Source organism: Lissotriton helveticus, chromosome 12, assembly GCF_964261635.1.
Source record: "Lissotriton helveticus chromosome 12, aLisHel1.1, whole genome shotgun sequence".
Lineage (NCBI taxonomy): Eukaryota > Metazoa > Chordata > Amphibia > Caudata > Salamandridae > Lissotriton > Lissotriton helveticus.
Window position 1 is genome coordinate 843,421,415 of NC_136073.1, and position 25,768 is coordinate 843,447,182.

General features: G+C 42.8%; 1 protein-coding gene across 1 annotated transcript in view; it reads left to right on the plus strand.

The window, feature by feature from the left end:
• Positions 1–25,768, plus strand: part of LOC144798879 (phospholipid-transporting ATPase IK-like) — a 441,858-nt gene that overhangs the window by 339,233 nt on the left and 76,857 nt on the right. Inside the window, exons 20-24 of the mRNA XM_078669971.1 lie at positions 2,130–2,205; positions 3,199–3,340; positions 8,464–8,743; positions 14,498–14,721; positions 20,950–21,033. Of these exons, the coding sequence (XP_078526097.1) occupies positions 2,130–2,205; positions 3,199–3,340; positions 8,464–8,743; positions 14,498–14,721; positions 20,950–21,033 (806 nt within the window). The remainder of the gene's footprint in view (positions 1–2,129; positions 2,206–3,198; positions 3,341–8,463; positions 8,744–14,497; positions 14,722–20,949; positions 21,034–25,768) is intronic.

The following is a 25,768-nucleotide window of genomic DNA, read 5'->3' on the forward strand; positions in this document are numbered from 1 at the left end:
AAGGTAGACTTCATGTAAGAAGACATTACAAAGCTGTGATATTATGAAGAAAAAATTGAAGAAAAATGAAGAAAATTGAAGAAAACTGAGCAGAGCTCAGGGAGACTCCCTTCACACGACGTGCGGTAGAAAATCTGAGAGCCTGAGCCTCTGGGAAGAACATTCTGGTGGGTGCTGTCGCCTGATTGGCTGCAGTTTGGTCTATACAAAATGACTAGGATAGTCATGAGTGTGGAAGTTTTTACTCTTGTAGCTTGGGCTACTTTACTTCCTGGTTGGTTATTACCAAGTTTTTCTAAGGATATTATTGCATATTACTGCTTTTTATATACCGTGGGACTCCCACTCCGACGACGGGGAATGATTCAGGCATGTGAATCTATGAAAGACACCCTAATACTGGAGAAAAAAAGTATGCACTCTCTTTTTCTGTTTTTTCAGTGTTTATATGTTTTCACTGGTGAGGGCTATTTCTCTTTCAGTGGGGTTTTATCAGTTATTATAGGTGTAAACCTAAAACCCCACAGCCTAGGTATAATTGTAAGAGAAGGTCTCTGTAACTCATTGAAAACAGTGATGGCAAACACTCTTTTATAATACTTTGGGGTCAATGAAGAATGCAGAAGTTTCAAATCTGAGGCTTGGGCAGAGCTTAGTTTGAGTCAGAGGTTTCTGGTGCCCGACACCAGTACTTAATTGTCAGCACCAGCGCTTATGACAGTCTGCCACATGGTGGTGCTGTTTGTCTAATTCAGAGAAGAGCACAACAACAGCTGTTTATTAATTCAATATAAATTCAAAATGACTACCACTTGTCTCCCAAGCCATTCTTATAGCTTTGGGGGACTGGAATAGTCTGAATTGCCATACTTGCAGGAATGTGATGATTAGAAGTTGTGTTGGTACTGTCAGTCATTGGCAGCATTGGAAAGGGCAGTGGGTGGTGCAAGCAGAAGTGACTTCTTGACGAGGGTCCTAGCACTTATCTTTTTGACAAATTAAGTACTGGGCTTGGGATTAGTTTGGTGGAATGTTTAGTTTGGCAAAATGTGGAGATGAGTCGAAGACAGCAGAGCCTACTGTCCTTCCTAGACACTTGCCTTCTGGGGAAAAAATTGAACGTTCCTGTTAAGAAAGCCTAGATACAAACTAGACTGCCCGTATCCTGATAATTTGTTTGCCTTCAATGTATCAAACAATCTCATTGACTGAAAAATGTTGTTGCTTTGGCCAATCATACCAAACAAACATTCCTCTGCTTATCTCTCAACAGTACAGCTACACAAATGTGGAATACACTTCATTTTGATTAGAAGGGAAGTTCAAATGGGTAAAAAATTACTAGCCTTTACTAGGTGATAATAAAGATTGGGAAAGAGACAAAAGTTACTTTTGAGGTGTTGGCTGCAGAAAGTTTGAAGCTATCTGTTGTCGAAGAGATATTGTGGACTATACTGATACTTACAGTGAGCTTTGGGTCAGTGAATTGCTTACAATTGGTTGGCTTTCTTTTTAGTCTCATTTTCTTGATTCTTATTCAATGGCTTTTCTTCCCCTTTGTGTTGTGACTTCCTATAGCACACTTTGTTTGAATGGCTTGCATACTTTCACTCCTTGCATTCAGGGAACTACTTTGTTCTTTTTCCTTTTTCTTTCTGCATTACATGAGAATACATGTTTTTTTTGCTCTCTCCCGAATGTGCTGCTTACCCACTCAAATCCCTGCCATCTCCACTCTCTGTTTTTCTTCCACCAGCGCGTCTGTTACTTTGTCCACCACTCCTAGCTTTTTAACATTTTATTTTTCAATCGCCTGCCCAAAACAAATCCTCTATTGCTCCCTGGGCCCCACTGCTCCCCAACCGTGCTCTTGAGGCTGCTCCATGTCAGCAAAAATTGTTTTCTTTTTACAAATAAAAGAACAGCAGCTTCCAAAAAACATGGACAGAGCAAAAATGCTGGGTAACACCATTTAAATAATTAACATACTGGCTTTGCCAATGCTTTGGTAAACAGTGGCACCCACACTTAAATACTCAAACGCTGTGCTTCTTATCGTTGGACATCTACATACGTACAGTAACCTTGTTTGTGTAGATGATCTCTGACCTGGGACTTGTTTATTGCAGAGACAGCGGTGAACATTGGCTTCGCATGCCGACTACTGTCTGAGGACATGGAGATTCTGGATGAGAAGGAGATTTGGTATGACCTTCGCTTATTCTGAACATCTTTTCTTATCAAGCTGGGTATGAGGGAATACCCTTGGTAAAGACATCTACAGAATCTAACGAGGACTTTTATCTTATAGTTAAATTACTGGAGAAATTGGATATTATTTCATTTAAATTGCTGACGGTTACACAACATCACAAGTCCAATTTCGTCCAATGGCCTTAGTGTTGTCAAATCATCTTGTCATGCAGGACTGCACTGGGAAACCAAAAGTATCCCTGGCAAACATTGTCAAACTAGCCCTGTTCCTTTCATCTCTTTGTGCTGTCTCTCCCATTCCACCTATCCAATCTCTCTCTCTCTCTCTCGCTTCTCTCTCTCTCGCTTTCTCTTTTCTCCCTCTCGGATCAGTTTTTGCTACTTTCCCGCTCCCTCCCTCCCTTTGTCTTCCTCTGGAAGTCTCCCCGTGCCTGCTGCAATTAACCTCAGAGAGCGGGAGAACCGATAGAGGCTCCAGGAGCGGCCCTTGGCTTTCAAAACCGGCCTCCAAAGGCTCAAGACCACCGAGGAAATGCCCTATGGAATAAAAAGCTTGTCCTGCCCTGTTGTCATGTTCACAGACTTCCTGGATCTTAGGATCATTGTATTTCAAAAAGGGAACCTAGTTAGAGTTTCAACTGTGCAAATGGTTCCAGAACGAGAACAGTAGTACATTTCTTTTCAATGCTTTGAGAAATTTCCTTGCAAATTTCCAGGGGAAACACCCTATTCCATTCCCCTTTATATTGTGATTTCCAAGAAAATACAACACTGACATTGTGAGTCATAAAGAGATTTGTGATATGGTTCTTCACCCTTGCAAAGCCTGCCACTTTGCACAGCGCATACCTTGGAAGGATGAAGCGGATTTGATATACTCAAATGTTTGCAATGAAAAAATGCTCTACGGACTAACTTGTGGCATTGTGCAGGTTTGTTATCTAACATGGATCTCCATGTGCCATTGTCTTTTATTTCATTTAGTGATATTCTGGAAGAGTACTGGGAGCAGAATAACAATATCACTGGCAGTGGGGTGGATCTCCTGTGTAAGAGCATCTCTCGGAAGCACCGGTTAAGTCTGCACCATGGGAGGATGGCCTTGGTGATCACAGGGGACTTTCTGGTAAGATGAATGTTCTTCTTTTGTTCCTGTCTCCATTCATGTTCCTTCATGCTCACTGTTGCCCAGAATGCCTCTCTCTTCTCTCCTCAGCAGCTGGAATTTCATGCAACAATAAGAAAATATTGACATCTCAAATGCTGGTAGGCTAATGATGCTGTGTTTGGATACATTTGGGACCTTTAAAGTTCTTTTCCTTCACAAGCGGATATTGTTTTTTAGCTATCCAATTATGTCACAATGGGACACATTTGTATGACTGGTGGCTTATGAAGGCCACTAGTAAGTCAACTACGTACCTTTAATCTTAAAGTAAATACAAGGAATGAAAGTAATGCTCTTAACAGCTCAAGCACTAAGCCATGTGTATTCCCATGCATATGCATTACTACTCAATTCCTTGGTATTAGCCAGAGCAGCGTAGAGTGACCACGGATCCAATCGAAAGTCACCAGGGCACCCTATTTAATGGGGAGAGGCAAACATATTTGTAGCTTTTACAGCAGGGACTGGGATAACTAAACTGTGATACAACTAGTATTGGACTTAATTTGACTTAGCCCAAGTTCTCAAAAATAATGTAATCAGGAGTTTATATTTTTGAGGGAGGCTCAGCAATAATTTCTCCTGTGTCTTCTATTCATTGTACCATCCGAGAGCTATTTAATGCGAAGACTCAAAGCACTCTGAAAAGCTCACCTGCACACAATATAGCCTTATAGCCCGCGATAGCGGGCTATACCGGCTATTAAAGGCCTGCTCCCGCGTTAAAGCCCCGAGCCGAAGGTGAGGGACTTTAACAAGGGACGGGACTTTAATAGCTGGTATAGCCCTGCTAGGAAGGGCTATAAGGCTATTAGAACATTGTGCCACTGGAAGGCAGAATGTTCTAACAAATAAAACAAAGGCTTCTTGAAGCTCGAGGGGGTTTAAATCCACTCAAGCTCCGAGAGGCCTTTGTAAAACATTGGAATGTTGCTCTGCGGGCCTTTACCGGCTAGTCTTCAATGGAGCTCCCAACATTCCAATGTTCTAATAACATTTAGCCACAATAATGAATTGTAACGCACTCCCTGAGTGGTCCACACCTGTAGAACAAGACCATAACCCTAAAGCTACTTTCCTCAATACCTAGTCAAGGATTAGGGTCGGGGATTTAAGATTAATATCATTCTTGGTCCTTTATGTTCACTGTAGTATAATTTGAAGTGATTTATTAAATTGCTGTGCCTTTTTAACTGATGCCTCTGACGGGCCATTCGTGAATATAGCCTTTGTATCTGAATCAACACTCAGATCACAACCCAAGAGATGAGCCAGGGGGTAAGTAAAGACAAGGAAGCTTTGGTGGCACAGATGTCAAGCTCAAAACAAGTACCCAGTCATTAAGAAATACATGATCTGCCACCTATGATTGGCTCGTTGGTTTCTACAACTAAAGCTGAACTAGCTATTCTGACACTCCGGCATTTCCACATAAGCCTGCAGGCTAGGGGGCTCCATTCAGGAAGGGGTGATAGCCCTGACCCATCCATGCCCCAGTGGTCCGATTCTAGTTGCTGCTTCCTACAGAGTGGAATGGCTTGAACATGTTGTCGTGGCCGATTTTGTTTTCCTGTCCAGTCTTGACTACAACTTCAGGATGTCCGAAAATGATTGTTACACAGTGAGCAAAACACAACAGTTAAGAAACCTAAATATATATTTAAAATGGGTTAAATTTACAGAGGGATTAGAGATGGACGAAATCTTCCAAATCTGCAGAATTAACGTAAGAAAAGAGAGGCATTTCATTCTCCAGAATATCCATATTTCACACAAGACAAAGGAAAACCGTACCAACAAAGGCATAAGGCAACAGTAAAGACTCAGTGGACGCTAAGGTAGCCAGACATAGGGGAGGCATTTCTAGTCACCTCTAAAGCCATATGCTGCAGATTTTACTTTAAGTATAACAGATTCAGTAACTCTGCTCATTACATTTATCAAGCGCTTTGTAGGAGGGATTAATTCAGTCGCCACTATAGCCTGCAGCCATCATCACCCTGATTTTATAGCTGAAGCTAAGCTCTAACAAGCATTGCCATTTATTAGCCCATCTCATAGCCAGAATGGCTTTATAAAATCATGAAAGTGATGATTAACAAGCAGCCCCTGTCCACAATGAGCAAAACTTAGTCAAGAACGTGTTTTGTCTCTGACGTGGACACTGCAAATATGTGAACCCAGGCCGCTTCCATTTTACTCAAAATCAGTAACTGAAAAACGCAGTGGGATGCCCCAATCACAAAAATCAAGGTTTCTAATGTGCAAAAATTGTCCATAGGTCAAAGCCTCGATTTCACGTGAAAGGGATATTGTGTATTAAATAGTTAGTGGTAAGGGTAATAGGAAAAGTTGAGGGGTGGCAGTAACAACTACAGTGTAATCAAATGGTTAGTATGCCACCAGAGGAGCCACCGGTGTTGGAATGTGAGTATGAATCTAAAATAGGCTCTCAGAAGGACCAGATGGCTAGTTGCTGCAAAAATATATTTGTTGCCCGGATGCCCATGTGACTGGGCGCCCCACCGGCCCCACTCGATCCACTTGTTTATTGTACTGCCCCTACTACTTCTTAAAGGAGTCATATCACTGGAACCATAAGTCATTGAAAGATGGCTCAAACTGTGTCAGCATTATTGCAACCTGCCTCAGCTGAAAGACGAGAAAAATACCCTATGCCCCTCTTGGGCTGAGGAAAGTGAGCTGCTTGATTCTATAAGGGCGAGGTGGTTCAAAAAGCAACACAGGCTCGCGAGCATGCACAGCCCTTTGAGGTTCTCATGGCTTCCCTGTTTGTTTTCAAAATGTTAACGTTGTATCTAATTAATGATTTTAATTAATTTTATTTATCTTCTGCATGAAAGGCTCATGCAGCTGAAAGTGTCAGAATAAACTCAAAACTCAGAACTTCCTTGAACCCCAGGTAAAACTGGTGTTCTTGGAGCTCAGGAAGAGCATTTTGCTGGAGTCCTTTTCCACAGTGATCAAGTAAGATGGGCCTTGTGCTTGTCCTTTGGGCTGTGCCCTATAACTCCTTTCTCGGACAGACCAGAAGCATGTCTTCTAGGCTTGGCACAGTAAAAGGACTTCTCAAGTGACCTATGACAGGCCCCAGCCTAAGTCGGTGCAGTAATTTCCTACAATTTTGGTCTTGCTGAGCTCTCCCTACAAGCCTGACCTGCAGAGTTTCTTCGGAAGTCTGATTGAATACCAAAAACTGACTTTGGCGGCCCAGTGTTTATGGCAAACAGGAAACCATTACACACAACAAGAAAATTTAATTAGGGTCAGAGGCCAAAGTTTAAAGACAACTGGAATATGTAGCCCCTAAACTGACTCGTATACACAAAATATACTCCAGCGTCTGGAAAAGCAGAGAACAGCAAAAGGAAGCTCCTATGCAGAATCAAAATTGTGAAATGACAACAAACATACAGATTTATATGTATGGATTCCCATCGTACACCAAGCCTGGTGAGTAGCTTCATCATTTGGGTATCCTTAGATGCACATGAATGACATGCTAGCTCTATAAATATCGGAGCTTCCGAATGTCAAATAGGTATATCAACCAAGATGAGCAAGATCAAATATGTGGGACCAAGTTTTTTGATTTTTTAAATACAGTGCAAACATAGTGAAATGTGAAGACATAAAATTGGTGCGTGAACAGACTAGCAATTCTTATTAATGTCCGTCACGATCAAGGATTAAAAAACGTGAGAGCAAGGACCAGTTTTGATAAATAGCTGTCCTAAGCAATGATGGTCAACATGTTTCAGCACTTAGTGGCAAAAGATAAAGCCATGTGCTTTCGTCAGGACCTCAACAAAACAAAATTGTATAAACTGCTATTTACAATACTTCAGAAAAGGATATAGTGTGAGTATTGCTTCTCACAGTCCCGTTTCTCTCTCAATATCCTCAGTTTCCTTGAGAATAAGGAAGATAAGGCCTCACCCGACCTGGCAACAGCTCAGGATGTAGGAGGCACCGCTCTATCCGTCGGTACCTCGGACGGTCTGCAGAGCCGTCGGGGAGGAAACTGAGGATATTGAGAGAGAGACGGGACTGTGAGAAGCAATACTCACACTATATACTTTTCTGAAGTATTGTAAATAGCAGTTTATACAATTTTGTTTTGTTGAGGTCCTGACGAAAGCACATGGCTTTATCTTTTGCCACTAAGTGCTGAAACATGTTGACCATCATTGCTTAGGACAGCTATTTATCAAAACTGGTCCTTGCTCTCACGTTTTTTAATCCTTGATCGTGACGGACATTAATAAGAATTGCTAGTCTGTTCACCTACCAATTTTATGTCTTCACATTTCACTATGTTTGCACTGCATTTAAAAAATCAAAAAACTTGGTCCCACATATTTGATCTTGCTCATCTTGGTTGATATACCTATTTGACATTCGGAAGCTCCGATATTTATAGAGCTAGTATGTCATTCATGTGCATCTAAGGATACCCAAATGATGAAGCTACTCACCAGGCTTGGTGTATGATGGGAATCCATACATATAAATCTGCATGTTTGTTGTCAGTTCACAATTTTGATTCTGCATAGGAGCTTCCTTTTGCTGTTCTCTGCTTTTCCAGACGCTGGAGTATATTTTGTGTATACGAAACAGGAAACCATTGCCAGTTGCAATGTGTGCGACCTCCAACAAAGATTCAGCCACAACTGCAGTCTCTCCATAACCTGGCTACCAGGTAGTAGTCAATATGTGTCATAGGTGATGTATGCTTTGAATGCAGTCCCGACACATAGAGCCTAGTACTCTACTAGTTAGGCTTCTAAAACATGGACTATCCACAGACGCTTGTTAGGTTTACTGAAGAGAAACCTCAGGACAGTTCAGAAAAAAATAAACGTGGCCATGTTGAACAGTTGAGCACTTTAGTACAAGTAATTTCATCCTTTCTGTGCCATAGCAGCATGTAACATATAATGTGACTTTTTAAGCACAATACATAAGCATACCAGAGTGCCATATGAGTTCCAACCCTACCTCTAATGTATCTATTTAATTAGAAGGGTCTCTCATCATTACTTTTAATTCTTTTTAAGGGAAAAATTCTAGGTACAACAGACAGGAAGAAGAAAAGAAAACCATCAGTCGTTGAAAGTTTGACAACAGTGTGCGGTCTAAAGAGAACAACGCAACAGGATGATGAAGAGATTCTAAAGGAGCGGGCCTTTGTCGATCTGGCCTCTCGCTGCCAGGCTGTGATCTGTTGCAGAGTTACACCCAAACAGAAAGCGATTGTTGTGCAGCTGGTAAAGAGGCACCGAAACGCCACAACACTCGCCATTGGGGATGGAGCCAATGATGTAAACATGATCAAAAGTAAGTTTCCACCCAAGGGTGTCTAGTCCGTCTTGAAATGGACGAGTGGATTGGTCTAGTGTCACACTATCAAATAAACATCTTAGGACCCCATTGTAAGCATGAGGGTAGACATGATTTGGCTGCTAACAGGCGTCATTAGCCATATCAGAACTATAATTCCTGCTGGAAAACAAACATTCCTACTGACCCTCAAAGCCCACCCTCAACATTTCATCCAGTAAAACCTGGTGAAATCAGTTGGTGGGAAACTAGGTGTGTGTGGGCGATCAGGTGCAAAAATCATGATTCCCATTGTAATCACATTTTCATAGGATAATTAAGGCTGTATATGTAATTGGGATAACATTATGCATCACTTTACAAATACCCATGATATCTGTAACATCGTGAGTGAAGTTATCATTGTGAAGTTACAAAAAACACTAGTGATAGTGGTCTCAGAGGAGGTGGCAGAAAGTAATTTATATGAGTGTGACAAAGTGAAAAGACAAATATAATTGGTTCTGGGCACAATGAGTCACTAGAAAATAATTACTTCTATGAGTCTTTCAACTAATCAGCAGTGTTTCCTGGGTTTGTCCAATTCCGATTTAGCTTTTGGGCATCTAATCAGAATGGGCGGGCCATACCAACCTTCCTGAATTTCTTTAGGATCAAGAAAGATGTGCATTTCTAACAAGAGCAAGGTGGACTGCTCGACTACTGGGTAACCAGCAATGGAAGCCATACTGCAGCGCAACGCTTACCTCTTTCTGTGTCTGTCAATGCAGATGTAGCTGCTGGAAACAGAACATTTGATTCAGGTTTTTCCTCTCTTGACACAATCCTGCAACAAACCGAAATGGAAGTAGGGTGACTTTGCAGCCGATGTGGGCAGAATTTTTTTTTCTCAATTAAAAATGGTTCTGCCAACTTTTCCCACCAGACACCGACTCCTATTCTTCTCTGAAACACTTAACTGCTTCATTATGATCAGTTCCACCCCATACTTCTTATTCGCTGTACTTCTGAAATCTTTTTCAGTCTGGGTTTTGTCCTCCTCAGACATCTTTGGTCCACTCTCATCCAACAAACACTCCCCTGTAGCATTAGACACTGCTGCCCATCCTGCTACGTCCACCACCTCTTATCTTTTAGCATAAGAGGATTTGCACTGAACTGGAATTACCCAAATCTAGCGATTCGCTCCTTTTTTGTACATTGGTGCTCATCCCATTCCCCACCAGCACCTCTACCAGTAGGGATCCCCAGGCATTCTCAATCGATGCCATCTTGTCCTGAGGTTGTCTTAACATCTCATTGCTGAATGATGATACACAAACCTTTTTCGTTTCGATCTCTCTAAACGTTCAGTCTAAAAGCTATCTAGCTTTTTGCCATCTATCACTGGGTGGCTCATACTGAATTTCTCCAAAAGGGAAATGCATTACTTTTCTGCATTTCCTTCTCTTCCATTCTTATCATATTTCATCCTCTTTCTTCTTTGCATTTTTAGGTCGAGCCTGAGCCAGCACGCATGCGCAGCTCTGCGAGGCTTCTTGTAAGCACTCTAAACTTCTTTGTGTGGGTCTAACTCACCCCACGCTTTGGGTTGGTTGTTGCCTCTGTCATCGTTATCGTGGCCTTCAAATGGCTAAAGGCAGGCGCATGTCCCATCTCTTTTGCAAAGGTTCACTCCCCAGCGTTTTGCTCTCGGGAGCGAACAGCGGCGCACAGGGTGGCAGCTGTATTCCTCATCGTGGCTCAACGCGCCATGCTTTTATCTCATCGCACTTGCTATGCATAGGCTCAGTTTACCTCTGATCACGACGAGGTGTAGAGAATCTTCAGAGCGTAGTCATGACAACACCCTCTCTCCCTCGACCTCTACATAATCTGTAAACCCTCGCATGGCAGGACGCGAGAGCCATCCAGCTGCCACATATCCTGCAGACCCTCAGATTACTGCCGGTAATCACCCTTCCCTCAGAGAGCTTTCCAACGGATTTATTCCCCACCACATATTGCCTAAATACTTACCCTGCTCTCTCCCCCCTCCAGTTGCTAGTTCTTTAAGAGCCTGTGTCCCTAATTAATCGGACTGTACAAATTGCACAGACCGAAGTTGTGCAGCCTCTATTCTTCTGACTTTTGCCCATAAGCCCTCGCATGGCAGGACGTGAGAGCAATCCAAGCCGCCGCATATCCTCCCTGCCATTGCAGACCCTCAGATTATTGCCAGTAATCACCCTTCTCTCAGAGAGCTTTCCAGCGAAGGAATCCCCGCCACATATTGCCTAAATACTTACCCTGCTCTCTCCCCCCTCCACTTGCTAATTCTTTAAGAGCCTTTGTCCGTAATTAATCGGACTGCACAAATTGCGTGAACCAAAGTCCTCTATTCTTCGGACTTTTGCCGGTAAGCTTCCTAGCCGTGCAGACTTACTCCTATCTTTAGTAATGCTATGTGTAGCTTAATTTGTTTCCTATCGTGTTTTTTCACTCTCAGCCTATGTTTCAGAACATACTTGCTCAAATTAGTTTCGGACTCCCAGAGGTATTGCTTCACAGTTTAAATTGACTTCCTGTTGTATGATGGTAAGCGCAGAGGCTTTCTGGGCATTTTTTCCTCATTGCTCTGCCATAATCGGTAAAGGCTGGTGCATGTCCCTCCTCTTTTCTATGGTTCACTCCCATGGAGTTTTGCCTGCAGAAGCGAGCAGCGATGTGCATGGTGGCAGCTGCATTCCTGTTGGGTCAGGTTACTATATACACACAAGCGTGCTTTCTCTTTCCCTTGCAATCTGGTCTTTTACTGCTAGCACCTACGTAGTTTCATGATTCTTTTCATTACATTGGTCCGATAATTTTTACTTCTGATTTCCTTTCTAGAGTTTTTAATATATGTTTTATTGGAGTGTGTGTCTCCTTTTTAACCCTGGGCGAAGCACTACGCTACGCTTGCGTAGTTTGCGAAGTTTGCGCAACTTCGCACTACGCGAACTGCACGTAGCACAGTGCGAACACGCGTAGTGCAGCGTAGCGTAGTGCAGCGGTCATTTTTTGCTTGTTCGCGGTCCTCAACAACATGTTCGCGACCGCGAGCAAGCAAAATGACATCCCGGCGAGACTCTCAACGCGGGTAGGTCAGGTTTCTCATTGCGAGTGGTCGTGCATGCTCGTGACCGCTCGTAATGAGAAACTACCAGTTTGCGTTGAGAAATCTACTCGAGCGGCAGAAAACTACAGCTCGCACTGTGGAAGATGCCGTTTTCAATGATTGCACAGTGCCGGATGCTTGTTCGCACTGTGCAATCATTGAAAATGCATCTTGCACAGTGCGAACATGCTACTACGCAGCTCGCGTGGTGCTATGTGAAGTTTGCGTAGTGCGAAGTGCACTTCGCGTAGCTTCGCGTACCGCTACTTCGCAAACTACGCCCACCCTTACTCCTTTTACAAAAATGCCCACGTAGTTTTATGTTTGCTTTAATTACATTGCTCCAATACTTTTCACTTCATGTGACCAACTCTGCTCAGCCCTGCTGGCCACATACACGTAACATGGTGTGCAATCCAACCGTCCCCCACAAAACTAGCCATATAACAAAACACTTATAACGTCCAAAGGCGAGACCTATTGGCTATGCCAATGCTTGTTTTACTCATCTTATACTGACATAAATCTAAAAGACCTGTTCGATACCCAGATATAGCTCAATTCTTCTATTTGATATACATGACAGAATCCACAAAACCTTCACAAAATTATCCATGTTAACACAACAAAATAATTCAAAGCCCTGGCTGTTAGCAAGCTGGAGCATGGAAACAGCATCCTGGTCGGCCGCATCAAATAGTCTCAGCCACTAAAACCATCATCATTAATTCGGCCAACTACTCAGCATTCCTTGCATCACCCCTTGTCCCACTAGTGCCTTCACACTGGGTGGCTAGCAACTAGATTCCATGCCCTTCATAATCTCCTCACTGACGTTCCCAAGGAAGTTCAGGGTATCCTCCTTCTAGCTCTCTCAGTTACTTTTCAAATATATCCAAACCTGGACCCTGCACTCCGCTTCTAACCACCTCTTAGCTGCCTGCACACCACATTCGTATCACGTCAGTTTTGTGCCTTCCACTTGCTCATCCCTCTATATAAAAAGCTCCGATATCCAATGCGCGTTCCTCGTCCACCGAGCTTTCATGACAAATCTTAAACTCTATTCCTTCCTGCTCCCAACAAAACATTGATAGCTGTACATCCTCCCCGCAGCTGTAAGCGTGTAAACACGTTCAGTACACATCTTGCATGTCTGTCCATGTCCAGTATTATCTAGAGTGACCGTTTGAGCGAGTGATAGCATGAAGATGTAGAAATACCAGAGTTGTGTCAGGTATTTGACATCGTAAGTGTAGCAGAATTGGAACTGCTAAACAATGACAGCAGCAACGATATTATGTCGAAATTTGAACCAATGGAGAAAGATTTCAGCTCCTTAAAGGAAGATAAATGGTTGTATGTTGGAATGAAGAGTTCCTCAACAATGACTAACCTAATAACGCAATCTCTCAAACGGCCGCATCTTAACCACAATTTCATTTACCACGCATTCCTTTACCACAAATTTTCATGGTGAACAAAAATGCATGCCTACTACTACCCCGATCCCAAACCCTTCCCACCCCCTAAAAAATAACATAAGCCCCTCCCACCTCATAAAACGAATACAACCCACACCCCCTAAAAACCAACATGTACCCCTCCCACCGCCTAAAAACTAACATGAACCACCCAACCCCCTAAAAACTAACACAAACCCCGCCCCTAAAAACTAATACAACCCCCTCACATCCCCTAAAAACTAACACAACCCCCGCCCCTTAAAAACTAACACAAACCCCCCACCCCTTTGAAACTAACATGAACCCCCCCTAAAAACTAACATAAACCCTCACTCCCAAACCTCTCTTACCTGTCCTGTTTCTGTTCGACGCTCAACTTCGCCCATCCCAAACACTAAACCGAACTTAGGGGTCCATTACGATGTCGGGCGGATCACCACCGCCATGGTGGCGGTGGCGATCCGCCCGACATTAATGCCCACCCATTTCCCCCCCGCCATATTACTATGGCGGGGGGGAACGCCGCTTTTCCGCCCCGGTCGCCTTGCGGCCGGGGCGGAAAATGTTTAATATGGTGGCGGTGTCTAATAGACACCGCCAGCCATATTAGGATGGGCCTGCAGACATGCCTTTCTGTGGTGGCAATGCCGCCACGGAAAGGCATGCGGAGACTCCCTGCGGGCCCCCTGGGACTCCGGGGGGTGGGGAGTGCACATGGGGGGTACCTATTGTACCCCCCGCATTTCAAAGTGCAACATGGCAGGCACCGCGCAGTGCCTTTCATGTTGTGCTTTGACATGCACAACGTGCATTTTTACCATTGCGGCGGGCGGTGCTTTCTGCACCGCCCGCCGCAATGGTAAAAATACAGGATGCGCCCGCCAGTGTGACGGGCACATCCTAATTGTCAAAGCGGGACCGCCACTCCTATGGTGGGCGGTCCGGTTTTGCACTCTCCGCCCGCCCTCTTAATGGACCCCATGCGTGATTCAAGCTAATTCGTTGTTCGGGCAAGTTGTTGTTTGGCTTGCGTGACTCCGGAACTTGTTGCTCCGGAGTCGTTGTTCAGGATGTCCCCCAAGATAAATAGCTGATCATGTGAGACATTGAGGATGGTGTTTGTTATCCTGCTATTCCATCTTGCAGCTGCGGACATCGGAGTTGGCATCAGTGGTCAGGAAGGGACTCAGGCAGTCCAATCGAGTGACTATGCTCTGGCACAGTTTAGCTACCTACAGCGTCTCCTTCTGGTCCATGGCCGGTGGTCGTACCTCCGAATCTGCAAATTCCTCCGTTACTTCTACTACAAGACATTTGCCAGTGTGCTGGGGCATATTTGGTTTGCTTGCTTCAATGGATTCACAGCTCTGGTGAGTAGAACTACTATTCTTGGTAATTTCTTTGGAGAGGTGTCGAGTTGGTATAGATTTCTGCACTAATATGTTGCTGAATGTGTGCATCTCTCTGTCTATGCACGTGACAATGCGTATGTGTTTGTATGTGTGTAGACCTGAAGGTTATCTAGCAGAAACCATCTGATTGTTGCAGCATACCCAGAGATAAAGTGATGTTTGTAATATTTTTAGTGGCACGCCAAAAGCAAAAATGCACTACTAAACATTTATAGTTTCTGTACTGAACCTCAAACATCAATAATGGGCCTGCAAGTTTCAGGTGAACAAGAGTTTACTTAAAGATTGTGCTTATGTTTTTATTAACCCTATGTTACGAGGAGAGAACTCCAAGTACTAATGCCCTCTACTGGCATCCTTTTGCCAACTAGGATTGAACATTGAAACGAGGATAGAGAAAAAAGGAACGTGCCGTTAGTAAGATACATCCATATAATCAGGGCCACCATTTTCCAAGCCTCAGCTTTTTCTGAACAACCTAAAAACACCGGGAAGTTTGCGTCCTCGATCATTTCAAGGAAACCAATTGGAAGAACACACCACAAAATAATGATTTCTAAAAGGAAAGCCAGGACTAAAGTTTGGTGCCCCTGAAGACATGGGGTCATCTGGTAAACTTCAGCACACGGTAGAACCTTCAAACAATTTAATAACCCACAAAATCCTTTATAAAGGTGATATGCAGCACAATGATCATTCTCTTTATGAACCTGAACCTAGGTTGTTCACGAAAAATTGGATTCTGTTAGAATGTACTGTTCTCGGTCCTTTTTTTCTCCCTTGTAGACAATTGCTGCTTTAGCACCAGCAAACCAATCTGGTCACAGTGCACTCCATAAATACTATTAATAAATAGTTAAAGAGAACAGTCTTCAGACTTTGTCAAACCAGTCAATGGGAAATATAATACATGCTTTGTATTGATGGGGTGGGGTAGCCCGAACAAGAATGACTTGGTTTTGCACACAAACGCCAATTCATGTTTACTTTTTTTCTGGAAATGTACTCAAAAGATCCCAAAATGCAAGCTCGGTTTATTTCAATATGTCTAAATCATGGTCGCTTGAAAGTAAGGAATCATCACAATGATAGAAAAAAAAGAAATACTGAAAACAAAATGACTGGAGGCTGTATGACATGATACTGATCATGAAAATAATGTGGTACAAAAATATTGTTACAAAAACATGGCTCAATATAATAATATCGACTTTCATAATTCTCTATAGTAATAATAAATATTGCTATTTTAAACATTGGAAAACTACCAATATCGAAAACGAAAATGTAGAGGACACAATAAAACAAACGTATAACAACAGAAATATAAATAAGCAACATATTGACTAGAGTACTATAACATCATTATAAATAAAATAAAAACTATAAAACATAAAATAACATATCACAACACAAAATAGAAAGTAAATGTACACATATATATAATAAAGAAAGCAACAAACAGTAGCATATTATTACCACCAAGAAAATGAAAAACCACTAACTCCCTTTTCAGATCATGTTTAGGGCATGTAGGTTGGAAGAATTCACAGTTCAGAGATAGATACCAACCCAAATTCCAGAAACCCTGATAGAATGTGTACAGCAGTACACTAATCCCAGGAAGCCAGAACTAATGATATAGTAAGGAAACTGGCATACATTATTTTCTCTGAAAGCACTCTTTGAAAAACCTTATCCTCGATCAAAAATGAAAAAAAGAACATAACTCTTAGAACGTATAATACAAACAAGCTTTATTGCACCAATAACTCCCAAAAATATTCAAACAACTTGGCAAATTCATGAAACATTAGTCAAGAAAGCCCTACTTTTTACACAAGTCCAAGGACTGCACTACCAGCAATAAATTGCTGTAGATGGTCGCTGAGACCAGGACCAATAATGCAGGTGGCCCCCTTGCAAAACCAGGTCGTTTTGTGATAGATCATTTTTATGTTGCCACAATACGTTTTGTGCCCTTGTGCCTTGTTTGAGGTTTGCAAGGGATTTTGGGTAAAAGAACCTGGTGAGAGGTACACAAGTCACTCCATACTGGATTCCCGTGTGTCTAGTTTAAAAAAAAGTATAGGTTTGCTAGGTTTCTCTAGATTCCGGCTGAGGTAGGGTCCCAAACCCACAGCTAGGCAAAAGGGTCAGTTTTTACTGGAAAAATGTGATGTATCCACATTGCGATTCGGGCCGTTTCCTGTCACGGGTATTAGGCCTACCCACACAAGTGTGGTGCCATTTTTATCGGGAGACTTTGGAGAATACTGGGTGACTGGAAATTTGTGGCTCCCCACAGCCAGAACTTTCCATCACTGAACTGTGAGGAAATTATTATTTTTTTTTTTTTTACAAAATTTGAGGTTTGCAAGGGATTCTGGGTAACAGAACCTAGTGAGAGCCACACAAGTCACCCCATCCTGGATTTCTCCGGGTGTCCACAAAAATGTATAGGTTTGCTAGTTTGCCCTAAAGTGTCGGCTGAGCTAGAGTCAAAACTCCACGGCTAGACACATTGCAAAAAAAAGGGTCAGCTTTCGCTGGTAAAATGTGACGTGTCCTTGTTGCATGTTAGGCTATTTCCTGTTGCAGGAACTAGGCCTACCCACACAAGCGAGGTGCCATTTTTATTGGAGACTTAGGGTAACACAGAATAGTAGAACAAGTGTTATTACCAATTAACTTTCTTTGCATTACTGCCTTCCAAATGTAAGACAGTGTGTAAAAGTCATTTTGAAAAATGCCCTCTAATTCACATGGTTATATGGGTACCCAGAATGTCTGCGATGTGCAAATAACCACTGCTTCTAAACTCTATATTTTGTTCCAATTTCAGAAATATATACGTTTCCTTGGTACCTATTTTTCACTCTTTATATTTTTTACCAAATGAATTGCTATATACAGGGTCTACAATGAAAAGCCATTGCAAGATGCAGCTCAGTTATTGGCTCTGGGTACCTCAGGTTCTTGGTGAACCTACAAGTCCTATATATCCCCACAACCAGAAGGGTCCAGTGGATGTAAAGGTATATAGCTTTAAAATATCTGCAATATTTAGAAGAAGGTACAGGTGAAAAAGTTAGCACAAACGACTGTTTTGCTACTCAAGCACAATATTTTTTATTTCAATTGGTAGTTTCTATAGAAAATCCTTGAAGGATCTACACAAATGACTACCTCCTTGATGAATAAAGAATTTTGTCTACTTTTCAGAAATGTATAGTTCTTCAAGATCCATTATTGCTTTTACACCCATTTCTACCGCTAACTGGAAGAAGGTTGAAAGCACAAAAAATAGGAAAAATAGGCTATGTCCCAGTAAAATGCCAAAACTGTGTAGAAAATGTTGGTTTTCTGGCAAAGGTCTGCCTGTTCCTGAAAGCTGAGAAGATAGTAATTTTAGCACCACACACCCTTTGATGATAACCTTTGTAGGGAAAAAGACGCTTTCTTCTGCAGCACTTTTCTCCCATTTTACTTAAAAAATAAAAAGAAATAGCTGTATTTTGGTCAATTTCTCTGTCCCCTCTGGGGGAATCCACAAATCCTGGGTACCTTTGGAATCCTCAAGATGTTGGAAGAAAAGTACGTACATTTGGCATGCATACCTTATGTGGACAAAAGGTTACAGTAGCCTAAGCGCATACTTCCGCAGATAGCCAAAAAAAAGGCTTGCTTAGCACGGGGGGTGGGGTCTCAGCGGAGGCCTAGCACTTAGCAGGGAAGGGGCTAATTTGACCAATATAATAAACAAATATTTTTATAAATAAAAAAAACAATATTCTAATCTTCAATATTATGTCCCAGGATGCTCTGTATACAACAATATTTTACAAATGATGTAAGAGCCCAGAAATATTATTGAGTCATCAGGAGAAAGGTGTAACACCAGGATATATGCCATGAGTGAAAGGCAAAGAAAGATTCAATAGTAAAATATATAAGGATACATGAAAGAGAACCTGGCAGAATCTTCAGCTCTGCTGCTTAAGGAGTGTAAATAACACGTTTAAAATGTCTTAAAGTGGTCTTGGTAGAGACCCCTCTTATTGAGGTAATAAGAACTGGCAATGGTTGAGTCCCCTTTCTCGAATATGTGTGGACATGGGTCCATTCGAAGCTGTTATGGCTGATACACAGCTTCATTATATCATCACTTTTCTGTGGTTTTTCATTATCAAAACCTGTATAGTCAAGATTTTTGCTAAGCACTGATGCTGCAACACAGTAGCTTGTCTGCGATATATGTAAGTCTTCACTAATGATGGACAAAGTTGTGAATATTTTCCTCTCAGAACCATGGGATCGATTAGGATGGCGGACGGATTGCCCCCGCCGGGCCGGCGGTAGCCACTGCCGGCCCGGCGAGGGCAATCCGTCCGCCATCCTCACAGAAAAGACCCCCCGCCACATTAGGATGGCTGGGGGGTCCACGGCAGACGGCAAGACCGTCCGCGCTTTTCTGCCAGTCGCCTTCGTGACCGGCGGAAAAAGTGCTTACATATGGTGGCGTGTCTGCGAGACACCGCCAACCATATTACGATGCCGGCGGTCATATGCCTTTCCACGGTGGCATTGCCGCCGTGGAAAGGCATACGGTCTTTGCTTTGGGGGCTCATTGCGGTCCCGCAGGGTGAAGGGGGGTGCACATGGGGTACCTATGGTACCCCCTGCGTTTCAAAGTACAACATGGCAGGCACCGCGCGGCGCCTGTCATGTTGTGCTTTGAAACGCACAACATGCATTTTCAGCATTGCGGCGGGCGGTGCTTTCAGCACCGCCCGCCGCAATGTTAAAAATGCAGGATGCACCCGCCACTGTGGCGGGTGCATCCTAATTCGACACACGGGACCTCCGCCCCTGTGGCGGACGGTCCCTTCCTACAACAGGATGGCAGACGGACTTTGTCCGTCCGCCATCCTAATCGACCCCCATGTTTTAACAAATGCTGTGACTTTACAAAAACAATTATGGGCATAAAATCCCACAGAAATAGGATTTGTGGGAAGGGAAAAAACTTACTTGCTTAAACTTCATCTGCAAAACATGTTGTAAAGCAATTTCTATCCTAAGTCAACTCTGAAAAGCTTTGCAAACTTCAAGAAGTGCAAAGTTTGTTAAATGTATGAAACTTCACATAAGTATTAAATGTTACATTTACATGGCCATCGCTCACTCACTTTTTTATTGTTACTGCAAAATGAGAAATCCCTATTTAAACTAACTCTTTCACCTCCATCCCATATTCACTCAATTTGTCATTTAATCAGATAACTGTATCTTGCTTTGTTCGCCTCACAATCATTACAACTATGATACAGCATTCCTTCCAAAGAGTTTTGTAAATTGGTGAGAGAAGTCAACCTTGTAATTATAAGATTCAGTCATTCATTTATTTATCCACTGATCCAATTATTCGGTCTTCTGAATGATCGGAGATGGCGCTCTACAGATTCGGACAGTGCTTCATTTAGGTGATCTAACAAATGCAGAAGAATCCCAGAATCATTCAAAATTACAGAGTCTTTGAGCGTTGTTTACCTGTCAGACGTACAGGATGTTCCCGTTTGATAGTTATTTCACTCTTGCACCAAGATTCAAACTCTTACAAACACCATACTAGTTTGCTCTCTGATAACAGCCAGGCTCACGATTCTAACTGCTACTTGGATTACATACTGACTTCCATCTCTCCAGATGTCATTTACAGCAAGCATAGTGGTATTTAGACCTCCAAATCTTGGTTTGGCTTTTAAAGTCTTGCGCATGCAATTCGATGACGCATGGACGCAGACGTATGCCATTGAAAGGAAAATTTAAATTTTGGCTGACATAAATATCCTACACATATAAATAGCGCTCCTTTAGGTGTAGATTTTATAGTATTAAGCCCAGTGCGGTGACCTTTTTGTAAACAGTATTTAGGACCTAGCATTTTTGTCAAGATATATTTTGGCCACAATATTCTAATACCATATGCAGGACATAGCTCCTCCCACCTAATGTGTCGGCTGAGTTGTGCATTTTCAGAACGCTTGTTTTTCAATGCTCATCACTGTATCTATTTAGAGTGGCAAGTGTGTGAACATAGTTATGGAAACGCGTGGCTATGGATGAGTGAAACAAGTACAAGTGAGCATTGATTTGATTCCTGTGTCTTCATCTCTCGTTTAGATGGTGTACGACAGTTGGTTCATCGCTTTATATGCTGTGGTATTCACTGCATTTCCAGTTCTCGCCATGGGCCTCTTGGAGCAGGTATGGGCACCCGCGGTAATCCTTCTACACTTTTAGGGCTTGTGGTAAAGATCATCAAGACAGGGAACTGGCTTGCAATTTCTTCCCTTTTCTCATCAACACTGTCTCTGAAAATCATTCTAAAACATTTTCATGCTAGCCTAAGACTATGCCGGTGACACAAACTGGCTTTAGAGATGCAAGATCAGTCCTATATTATTAGAACCTCAAAGTCTTCATTACTTTTTACCTAACACTGCATGGGTTATAGCTAATTTAGCCTGACAACCCGAGCAAAATCGACATTTGCACCAAACGACCTAACTAAAGTAGCACCTTCACCCCAGTTACTGCATTTATCATTTTGGCACCAGTAGATTGGTGCAAATGTTGGTGCAAAAGTATCCTACAGAGGTGCACATTTATGCATCTGGATCCAGGACGTTATTTGGAATACAAATTAAGGGCTGTCACACCACCTTCCTTGCTTTGTTGAGCCTTAGGATGCTAAACAAATAATGGAGTTTCTTGAGAAAAATAGATTTTTTCATGGCGGCAACCTCAAACACTGCAGGACTGTCCCAGTGTCAGGGCTACAAGGATTGTGTGGCATGGAAGACCAAATTATGAGGCAGGGTTGTCTGAATTCTTAATTGAGGAGTGCAGGTTTTGAGCTTATTCTCTTGCACTGTTGTTTTTATTCATTTGGGCTGCAGAATTTTTTTGTGAAGTCTACAAATTTTCTGTTAATGACTACTTGCACATATAAAGATACAAAAATACCTTTCTCTTGTCTGAACCAGAAGAAGGGCAGGTGTCAGTCACTCCCAATGTGAACATCAGGGAACATAAGTAAGACCTACCGACGAAGACCAATACAAAAAACAACAGCTCTGACTACCCTGCACCACTTCAAAGCCCCAAGGAAGAGCACGGCGACTCTTAAGCAAGACATTTTTATAGAGTTTGTACTGATTGTCCACCCCTGTATGATACTAAGCCTGACTTCCTCCTTTAACCTTTAGTTTCTTTATTATTTAAAGAGTTTGATAAAGCTCAAACATGACTGTAGGGTATAAGAGCACTCTACATACAACAAATCATAACCCGTTACGTCACATATATTCTCACAGCAGCACCTCAAACAAAAACCATCAGGTGCTTCATCTGTGTTTGCTCTCCTGGTAACCGGGTACTGTACAGAAACATAATGTATATTATGAATGCAAACGCCATCATAATGATCGATCGCCATCCCAGGTTGCTGTACAAGGGGTACCAGGGGCATTCCTGTAGCCTGTGTCTGGGCGACAGATTAGGCCCGGGAGTCAAGCTGTCCATAGATTGTCTTTGGTTCAGATCATTATGGTAGGAATCTTTTATTAAAATCCTTGTTATCCTCTTTCTTGAAAATGGAGCTTGATGTGTTCGTTAAATCTCCAGAGGGAGCTCCTGAAAAGGAGTGTGTGTAGGTTTTCTTTTTTCTGACTCAGGGAGGCTCAAGCAGGAGGAAGTTTGCACTCTGACGAGAGAGGCCGCCCTCTAAGATTATTAACTTTTCTGCTAAGTACCTAGGTTACCCATAGTACAGGGCTTTGTGCGTTAGGCAAGCTATTGTCAGCTGGTTCCTGACTTTGAATGAGCGTCAATTGAAAGAATTGAGATAGGGCATGATATGGGCAATAACTCTTTTGCCTGTTATCAATCCCGCTGCCGCATTGAGGATCACCTTGAGTGGTGCCGTTTGTGATTTAGGTAATCCAATTCAGTGAGCACAGGCATCTTCTAGTCTGTAAACGACTATAGATGGTACTGCAATTTCGAAGACTGGTGTTGGGGGGAACGTTCTCCGTTTCTTAAGATGACTATGTTTTATTTATTTATTTATTTTCCAGTTCTAGTAGAGCACATGGCTACCCAGAAACAGGCTTTGCATTGCTGATAAGAATTGTGGGAAGATGGCACACTATTTATATATACAAAAGAGTCTTCAATGGGCTGGAGTGTGCCTGCATGTTCAGGTTTTTATCCAAGGTTCTACCAAAGGATTTAGTTGAGTTGATGGAGGGTTTGCAATTTCGGGCGTGGATCACTGACAGAATATCGACGGACAGAATATCGAGTTACAGGAATATCGAGTCTACAGTATCGTTCGACAGAATATCGACAGCCTATCTCTATAATGGTAAGTACAAAAATATCAAAACCAAAATATAGTTGTTTAAAATATCATTTTTTTAAATCTCTTAAAAATAATATAACATGTATTAAATAATAAATATAATTATTAAAAACAGTTAGAATTATGTAAAAATTTTAAAACTGATAGATGATAAATGTAATATAAAAAAATTAAACATACTTTTTTATATATATATATTAACTTAATCATATTAATAAATAATTATTTTATTTAATTATGCAATTTTAGAAACATAAGAAAAGTTCTGAATACACACACACATATATATATATATATATATATATACATAAACCTGTAATATAAATATAAAAATAATATATATATATAATCAATTAAAATATTAAAATTAATATATATATATATATATATATATATATATATCTTTTTATTTACACTACATTACCTATAAAAGTAGGGAAATGTTGGATAGTGCAGGGGATAAAATTACTATTACCACTACAGAAAGTGCAACAGTAGGGAAACTGTTGGATAGCTCCTCGCTGCAACGCTTGTCACTCCCACCGCCATTCTCGAGGGCGAGGCGCGACTAGAGACACGCCCACCTCAGGCGGCCACGCCCCCTTGACCACACTATAAATAGTGCGCGCAGCTGGAAAGCGCGACACAAAGACCTACGAGACTCCTGAGGCGGAAGCCGGGAGAGATTGAGACAAAAATCTTATTTTTTTAAAAACGATTGTGTGTGATACTCTGTATTTTTAAAACGATCACCTTCATTTGCACTTAGCAATTTCACGAACAGCGAGCTCCTCGCTGCAACGCTTGTCACTCCCACCGCCATTCTCGAGGGCGAGGCGCGACTAGAGACACGCCCACCTCAGGCGGCCACGCCCCCTTGACCACACTATAAATAGTGCGCGCAGCTGGAAAGCGCGACACAAAGACCTACGAGACTCCTGAGGCGGAAGCCGGGAGAGATTGAGACAAAAATCTTATTTTTTTAAAAACAATTGTGTGTGATACTCTGTATTTTTAAAACGATCACCTTCATTTGCACTTAGCAATTTCACGAACAGCGAGCTCCTCGCTGCAACGCTTGTCACTCCCACCGCCATTCTCGAGGGCGAGGCGCGACTAGAGACACGCCCACCTCAGGCGGCCACGCCCCCTTGACCACACTATAAATAGTGCGCGCAGCTGGAAAGCGCGACACAAAGACCTACGAGACTCCTGAGGCGGAAGCCGGGAGAGATTGAGACAAAAATCTTATTTTTTTAAAAACGATTGTGTGTGATACTCTGTATTTTTAAAACGATCACCTTCATTTGCACTTAGCAATTTCACGAACAGCGAGCTCCTCGCTGCAACGCTTGTCACTCCCACCGCCATTCTCGAGGGCGAGGCGCGACTAGAGACACGCCCACCTCAGGCGGCCACGCCCCCTTGACCACTCCTCCCCTGACTATAAACCATGTGTCTCGCCAGGAAGCGCAGCGGACGAGCGCAGCGGGCGCGACGATTGCGCGCCGAAGGCGCGCCGAAGGTAAGCCCGTCTGCGCCCGTCCGCGCCAGACCGAGCCCAGAGCCTAGACCCCAGGCTAGTTACAATGGCCCTAGGTTAATATATTCACTCGACACCCTGTACCAGCTCAGGGAATCAGTGACCACTGGATGTAAGGAAACTATCATGCCAGAAACCGACCCTTTGGGCTGCCCAAACTGCGAATACAGGTTATCCCCATCCCCCCAACCCGAACCGGCACATCTCGTAATGGCCCTGTTGAATTGTAGGTCACTCCCAAAGCACCAGACAGAAATCCACTTACTACTAGCAGAGCTTGGCTTAGACGCTCTGTTCTTAACAGAAACGTGGCTTTCCCCTAGCACAGATCCAGACATTATTCAGGCACTCCCCCCCCGGATACCTTATCAAATCTCTGAATAGACCGAAGGGTATTGGTGGAGGGATTGCGATCATCTACCGGGATAATCTTTCATGCCAACTTAAAGATAGCCCCATTCTGGATAGTGAAAACATTCTGTTCTCCCTTCACCTGCCACCATCTACGACACTCTCTGGTGCCCTAATCTACCGCCCTCCGGGACAGGTAGGGCGTTTCATAGACTCACTCACAGAGGCCATCTCCTCTCGGGCTTGTGTTACCCCTAATTTTACAATTCTTGGAGACTTAAATCTCCACTTCAACGATCAAAGCAACAAACTTGCAACTGACCTAAAAGCCGATCTGGCTTCCCTCAATCTTCACCTCCTTAACAAAGAACCCACCCATACGAAAGGTCGACTACTTGACCCAATCTTTTCCAACCTCTCCTCCCTTACTGCACAAACTCCTCTTCCCCTCCCCTGGTCAGACCACTTTTTGGTTCCTTTTAAACTGCAACTTCCAGGCAAATTGCCTGATATTCCCCTTCCCCGAGCCCCTTCTCGGCCCTGGAAAAAACTGGACATAATCTTGTGGGATCAAGCACTGACGGCTACGACCCCCTTAGTAGACCCTAACCCCTCGTCAGCTGAAATCCAACTTCATAACTGGATAAAAGACTCCCTCGACTCAGTCCTACCTCTTAAAA